The sequence below is a fragment of the Bos mutus genome, chromosome 5, assembly GCF_027580195.1.
Source record: "Bos mutus isolate GX-2022 chromosome 5, NWIPB_WYAK_1.1, whole genome shotgun sequence".
NCBI lineage: Eukaryota > Metazoa > Chordata > Mammalia > Artiodactyla > Bovidae > Bos > Bos mutus.
The window spans coordinates 99,775,255-99,783,167 of NC_091621.1; the positions used below are offsets into that span (position 1 = coordinate 99,775,255).

Sequence of the window (7,913 nt, forward strand, 5' to 3'; positions counted from 1 at the left end):
TGAAAGAAGAGAGTGAAAAAGTTGGCTTAAAGCTCAACATTCAGAAAACTAAGATCATAGCATCCAGTCCCATCACTTCATGGGAAATAGATGGGGAAACAGTGGAAACAGTGGCTGACTTTATTTTTCTGGACTCCAAGATTGCTGCAGATGGTGATTGCAGCCATGAAATTAAAAGACGCTTAGTCCTTGGAAGTAAAGTTATGACCAACCTAGAGAGCATATTAAAAAGCAGAGACATTACTTTGCCAACAAAGGTCAGTCTAGTCAAGGCTATGGTTTTTCCAGTGGTCATGTATGGATGTAAGAGTTTGACTATAAAGAAAGCTGAGCGCCGAAGAATTGATGCTTTTGAACTGTGGTGTTAGAGAAGACTCGTGAGTCCCTTGGACTGCAAGGAAATCCAACCAGTCCATCCTAAAAGAGATCAGTCCTGGGTGTTCATTGGAAGGACTGACATTGAAGCTGAAACTCCAATATTTTGGCCACCTGGTGCAAAGAGCTGACTCATTTGAAAAGACCCTGATGCTGGGAAAGATTGAGGGCAGGAGGAGAAGGGGACGACAGAGGATGAGATGGTTGGATGGCATCACCGACTTGATGGACATGGGTTTGGGTGGACTCCGTGAGTTGGTGATGGACAGGGAGGCCTGGCATGCTGCAGTCCATGGGGTCGCAAAGAGTCAGACACGACCGAGTGACTGAACTGAACTGAGTAATGCTATTACTATTAATACCGTAACAGGTTAGTAGGAAGTCAGGATAATTCATAAGGAAACTGTGTCTGGCATGAAAGAAAAAGGACATTAAAAATAACAAAAATCACTATCCTTTACTGCCCTCCCAGTATCAGAAACAAAACAGTTATTATCCAATTTAGTTCTTGCAATAGCACGTCTCAAACATTCAGGCACATACTAGTCTTGTTACAAAGATATTGTTAAAATGTGGATTCTTTTCTTACGTATTTTTATTGAAGTATAGTTTATTTACAACACTGTTAATTTCTGTACAGCAAAGTGACTCAGTTATATATATATATGCTTTTTCATGTCCTTTTCTCTTTTTTGGCCATGCTGTACATCTTACGGGATCTTAGTCTGACAACCAGGGATCAAACCTGGGCACTGGCAGTGAGAGCACTTGAGTCTTAACCTCTCGAGAACTAGAGAATTCCCCATATTCTTTTCCATTATGGTTTGTCACAGGGTATCAGATATAGATCCCTGTGCTCTACAGTAAGACCCTGTTGTTTATCCAAAATGCAGACTCTAATTCAGTACAGTTTAACTAGATGGGGTGGGGCCTGAGAATCTGCATTTCTGCTAAGCTCCTCTCATGATGCCCTCACTGCTGGTACTCGACTGCCATTTGAGCAGCAAGGCCTTACAACACTCCTATGAACAGGAGATTATTATGACTCTTCCCATTTACAGGACAAGGAAACTGAGGCTCTAGAGAGGTAAAGACCCTTGCCCAAGATCACAGTTATTAAGTGGCAAAGCCAGGCTCTGAACTTAGGTGTGCTAACTTCAAAATCCCTCTGTGACATTGCCCAGCCAGAATGACCTCCTTCAGAAGACTGTTTCAGTGTGGGGGTCCCTGCCAGCTCGAAACCAGCTTTCTACCAGCCTGGATCTATGTCTTGAGGACTTCAGCCTTCCTAGGCTGGTACTGTTTCCCAGCTGCCCCATCACCTTTTTTCTGCATAAAGAGGCCTCTTCCAAGGGAGGCTGGTGTCTGAGCTGGCTCTGCTGGAGTAAAGAGGCTTCTGTTTGTTGCCTGCTTGCTTTTTTGTTACCTTGTGAAGTGGTCCTGTTTTCTCCACATTGGCTGCAACATAGCAAACGTCTCCTTCCAGCCGGCCCACTCCCCTAACCCAGTTCACACACACATACACACACGCGCACACACACGTGCATGCAGACACACACAGCATCTCATCTCCCTTCACAGCTGGTGCTCTCTCTGCTGGCAGAAAAATGGAGTTGGGGCATCCAGGCTCCCACAGCAGACTGGCTGAACCGGAAACGTCAGGCCCAGGGCTGCCGTGAGGCATGAGCTCTGAGGATGCAGACCTAGCCTGCCAAATGCAGCACACTGCGGGCAGGAAGAGCCTGCTTCCTTGCAGAGAGAAGGCCAGAGATCTTCCTCGATCCTGCTCATCTGAGCAGCCGCTACTGCCCCTTGGAAGTCACCCCAACCTCTCTATCTTTCTTTATACTGTCGTCCCCATTTCCAGCTGGTCAGAAATCATATCCACACAGATAAGGAAAAGCATTAGAAATCATCTAATGGTCCACACCCATGTTAAACATGGAGAAACCAGAGGGGGCAAGGTACCTGCCTCAGCCACACAGCAAGGAGGGGCAGAGCTGGGACCAGAACCCAGATCTCTGAACCCTGCAGGGTGCTTCCTGGGCTCTTTAAAAACCCCAGAGGAAGAGTCCAGGGTATCCAAAAGTTGGACTGATCTGGGCTTGAATCCTGACTTACTAACTGGGTGGTTTTGAGCAAGCTACATCACTTCTCTGAAATTCAGTTTTCTCATCTATAAATTGGGGCAAAAAATACACCCTGCAGAGGTATTATGAGGATTAAATTGTACCATGTATGTTAGACGCAACGCGGTGTGGTTGTTTAATCCATCCTACCTCTTGTGAGCTGGGTCTTCGATATACTCTCGCCATCCTCATGTACTTATGGAGATGGGCCTCCAATTAGCTGTGAATGGGCGCATCTGGCCATGCATTCCTGTATGGTGGGGGTGGGATGTGTCAATCCAATTGGGGATAGAGATATCATCTCAGAAAAGACCTGCAGGAAGAAAGCGTCCACTCAGGTTTGGAGAGGAGGTAGCCCAGTCCTTGCCCGCCGGGGGAGAGGGCTACTGGATTGCAGAGTAACCCAGCTGCCCCTCACCCTCTTGCCCCTGCTTCAAAATGAGCAGCTCAGGTGCCTCCAGCTTGCAATACAGAACTCCACCCTTCTTCAAGTCCCCCCAAAATAATCCATTCATTCAATAGCATCATGAGCATGTAGACTGAAGATCCACCAGGGAAAGAAGGGTTTTATATCACATGTCACAGTAAATGGCCTAAAACTCTTCCTTAGAAAAATTCCTAAAGTTCTATATAGAAAAATTCTCTTCTTCACAGATCCTTTGTGGTCATGCTGCCACCAGAAGGAACAGGGATGGGCCAGTAGGGCAGGCACTTCCCCTCCAAAGCATACACCCCAACCACCCTCTGGACCGAGCTAAAGGGTTCTCAGTCTAAAAGGACTTAACTTCCTAGGTTGCCATTCAAGCCACCCCAATGTATCAGGAAGACATTGTTTTCCTTATAATAGCCACCAGATACCTCTGCCTCCTGCCTGGTCCACACTGGCCGGGACATGGAGTTGGAGATCCTGAGGTCACTCTCTGCCATTTGAATCTGGATAGAAAACAAATATTTTAGTTTCCAGACACACTGCCAAAGACTCCACACCTCTGGGGCATCTTTCAGACACAGTCCCCCTCATATACCTCCAACCACCTTCCCTCCCCTGCCCCAGCCATCTGTGCCTCTCTCTCATCCTCCTCCATGCTGGGGTAAAATATTCATAAAAATATTCTTTTCTTCTCCTGCCTGTTTGTTCATCCTTCCTTCTTGTCTTGAGAGGTTTTTTAAATTTGCTTTTGCTTTTATTCTCTTCTGTTTTCTTTGCAATGTGTCAGTTTCTTCCTCTTTCCGGACCACCTCTCCACATTGATTCACAAGGCGAGCTTGTATAGGGGGCTTTCTGTATCTCTGGCTTTGAATTAGGTATTGAGGACAGAATGAATGAAGAGAGAGAACTAAAAAAACAACTACAATCCTGTCTCTCATGGGATCCCATGACCTATGGTGGATGCATATATATAAACAACTATTTACTATAATAACTATCTGAGCAAGTGTTTACTATATGGTTTCAGAGACCTATCTTAAGTACATTATCAGAATTAACTCATTTAGTCCTCACAATAATGTTAAGAGGCAAGAACTATCACCACACCCATTTTACAGGTAAGGAAATTGAGGCATGAAGAGATGAGAGGACTTACCCAAACTTTTACAGCTAATAAATGCTAAAGCCAGAGTCCAACCACCCAGCTCTGACCACTATGACACACTGCCTTTCTCTGTGCCCCAAGTGCCCCAAAGTGCCGAGGAGAAAGCTAATAAGTTTGCCTAAAGAAATCAGGAAAGGCATCATGGAGGAGGGGACTTTGAGCTGGGCTTTGATGGATGAATAGAAGTTGGCTGAGTGAAAAAGAGCAAGAAAGACATTCTAGGAAGAAAGCTCAGTAAGGCAAAAGTCAGAAACGTGCAATAATATGTCATGGGAAGTTTGTTGTGGCTGGACAGAAGGGAAGGTGGGGCTGGGGAGAGACCAAGTCTCACAGGGCCATGTGAGTCTCATGAAGTGCTGGGGTTTGATCCTTGAAGAAGTGGGGAGCCCCTGTGAATTGAGCAGTAGCATGCTCCCTCTCTCTCCCTCCCTAGTATTGCTAAGCAACCTCCACTCTGGTCCTGTGTCCATAAAACTCACCCAGCCCCCACTCCTGTGAGCTCCTCCCTCTCCTCCCTCTGACACACCACCTCTCATCTCACAGCCATGGCATTCTCTCTCCCCACCCACTGTGTTCTCCAGGGGCTGTGAGGGCCTCGAGCATCTTCCCGATCCTGAGTGTGATTCTGCTCTTCATGGGTGGACTCTGCATCGCAGCCAGCGAGTTCTATAAGACTCGACACAACATCATCCTGAGTGCCGGCATCTTCTTCGTGTCTGCAGGTAAGAGCTGCTGCGCCAGGCGGCCCGAGGCCAGGCCCACCAGCAGGGAGGAGGCTGAGGTTGCGGGGCCTGGTGACTGGAGGGGCCTGGCAGAGAAAGGAGGGGAGAGAGGAGAGGGATTTCTGGACCTTCCAACAGGCCAAGTCGCACAGAAGGCAGGCTGTGCTGGGCTCCCACGCCATAGCCAGGCCTGAGCCCTCCACTGAGTCCACCGGGATTGCCCCCACACCTGACCTTTAGCCCAGTGACTCACCTTTCCCCCACCTCCTGAGAGAAGGCCCCACTCCCAATGCTGGGTCTATCCTCATCACCCTCTTCCCTCCCTGTCCTACCCAGGTGGGAGCAGGCAGGCATTCAAAACCCCATTTCTCAGCACAACTACGTGACAAGTCACACTGGGTTCAGATGCCAGAAGAAGAACATGGGTTGTAGCATAAGCCATTTAATAACGACAACTAACGTTTAAGCAGCACTTACCACATGCAGACTCTTAACAGCTTTCATGTGTATTAACTCACATGTAGTAGTAACTCATACGTATTCATGTGTATTAATCTTCCCCCAACCTAAAAGAAGCAAGCACTATTATTATATCCACTTCACAGATATGGAAACTCAGATGATGGTTACCTTGCCAAAGGCTTTGCATATAGGCAGTCTGGCTCCAGGAACCAGACTTAACCCCTTGCCTGTGGTTCTTATTTAGACTCTAAGTTGTGTCCGACTCTTTCATACCCTATGGACTGTAGCCCATCAGGTCCAGGCAAGAATACTGGAATGGGTTGCCATTTCCTTCTCCAGGGGATCTTCCTGACCCAGGGATTGAACTGCAGTGGCAGGCATTGGCAGGCAGATTCTTTAAAACTGAGCCACCAGGGAAGCCCTAACCCCCTGCTACAGCAGCTTCAAATCCCAATGCAGCCTTAAGCAACTTACTTAACCTCTCTGCAATCTGTTTTCTCATCTGCAAACCCTTTGCAAAGCACTCAGCTGTGAAAGCAGGTAGTAAATGCTCAATAACTAATATTATTATTACTCAGTATATTGTAGAATGCCCGGTTGTTCTCTCCCTTCTTCCCGTATCTGTGATTTTGTTAGCTCTTCCCTTTCTGGCTCTCTCCAAACAGAATGATAGGATAGTAAGGTGATGCTTGCAACTTCCCCTGTATCAGCCCATCCATTCTCCACAAAAACGGCTGGGCCAGGGAAAGCACATCCAGGGGTCCGCCCACCGCCATCCTGCCCAGGGCCTGGCATCCTCCTTGGATACTAACCATCATTATTTCTGCTTTCCCCTCCACCCTGCCTCCTCTCCACACCCATCCCGCCCGCAGGTCTGAGTAACATCATTGGCATTATAGTGTACATATCTGCCAATGCCGGAGACCCCTCCAAGAGCGACTCCAAAAAGAATAGTTACTCCTACGGCTGGTCCTTCTACTTCGGGGCCCTGTCCTTCATCATCGCCGAGATGGTCGGGGTGCTGGCCGTGCACATGTTTATCGACCGGCACAAACAGCTGCGGGCCACAGCCCGCGCCACGGACTACCTCCAGGCCTCCGCCATCACCCGCATCCCCAGTTACCGCTACCGCTACCAGCGCCGCAGCCGCTCCAGCTCGCGCTCCACCGAGCCCTCACACTCCAGGGACGCCTCCCCCGTGGGCATCAAGGGCTTCAACACCTTGCCGTCCACGGAGATCTCCATGTACACCCTCAGCAGGGACCCCCTGAAGGCCGCTACCACGCCCACCGCCACCTACAACTCCGACAGGGATAACAGCTTCCTCCAAGTTCACAACTGTATCCAGAAGGAGAACAAAGACTCTCTCCACTCCAACACAGCCAACCGCAGGACCACCCCTGTATGAAGCCCACGGGGGCCTCGCCGGCGCCGCCCAGAGCCGGGAGGAGGGGCGCGGCCCGCGGGATGGGCCGGGGGGTGAAGGGAGGGTGGGGGGCGGGGACACCAAACCATACCAGGGGGGACAAACCTTTCAAAAGGCAAGCAAAAAAACAAAAACAAAAAAACAACAAAAAAAGAGAAAAACATAACAAGTAAATTAAAAAAAAAAAGAACAACATATAAGAGGAACAAAGGCAAAACAATAAATGTGCAAAAATATAAACGAGGGAAGGAAAAACAAACTTTAAAAAAAAGCGAGAGGATAAAAATTAAAAATAGAAAATAAATCTAAATGAAAATGCATGATTTCCCATGTACCATTATTTTAACATTTAATAAAAACTAATTTAAATGAAAACATACAAGGGAACCAAGATAATATTAAAGCAAAAAAAAAAAAATGAGAAGGAGCAGAAAGGAAGGGAAACGTTCTTTGCATTTATCAGGGGTTTATGTTACTTTTTTTTTTTTTTAACGCAGGGAGAGTTACTTTTCTGTTCCCTTTAACCCCAAGCGGGCTCCGCCTCCCTGGGAGAGTGGGGGAGGTGGAGACTCAGGGGCCCCGGGGCCAGGTTAGCCTCTTGGTCACTGCCAGGTCCCTGGAGCCTCAGGATGGGTGCCCCAGGAACGCTGGGCAAGCTTGGTGGCTTGCGAGCCGGCTCCACCCAGCATTGATGGGGCAATTGTAGGCCTCCAGGTGACCCAAGAGTCCTTGGTCCCTCCTGTCCGAAAGGTGCCTGGAGGGGGGTGCATCTGGGGCTTGCCCAGCCCTGGGGTTCCCAGTCCTTATGGTCCTTAACCCACTGTGATGACTTCCTAGGCCTTGAGGGAAGGGAAGGAGAGGGGATGGCTGCTAGTGGCTTGCTGAGATGCCCGGAAAACCCCGGAATCCTCAGGGTGAGCCTCTTGGGGTCACCACCCCAAGCTCCTGTCCTTGTGGGCAGGAGATGCCCACCCCCCGGGGGGATATAAAGCGTCTCTCCCTCCTCACCCCTCACCTCAGGGCCATGCGATGACCCTGGGGCGATGGCGGACCCCCAGACTCATCGGCCCCCAACCTCTTGGGAAGGGGGCTCACTGACCCTTTGGGGGTCCTTGGACTCGCTGAAGCCCCCTCAGGGCCCAGCGGGTCCAACAATGACACTGCAAAAAGGTTTCTTTTTACAAAAGAAAAAGGAAAAACAAGT

General features: G+C 49.0%; 1 protein-coding gene across 1 annotated transcript in view; it reads left to right on the top strand.

The window, feature by feature from the left end:
* CACNG2 (calcium voltage-gated channel auxiliary subunit gamma 2) overlaps window positions 1-6,691 on the top strand; it is a 120,195-nt gene extending 113,504 nt beyond the window's left edge. The window contains exons 3-4 of the mRNA XM_005887462.3: window positions 4,681-4,821; window positions 6,156-6,691. Of these exons, the coding sequence (XP_005887524.2) occupies window positions 4,681-4,821; window positions 6,156-6,691 (677 nt within the window). The remainder of the gene's footprint in view (window positions 1-4,680; window positions 4,822-6,155) is intronic.
* The last annotated feature ends 1,222 nt before the right edge of the window (window positions 6,692-7,913 follow it).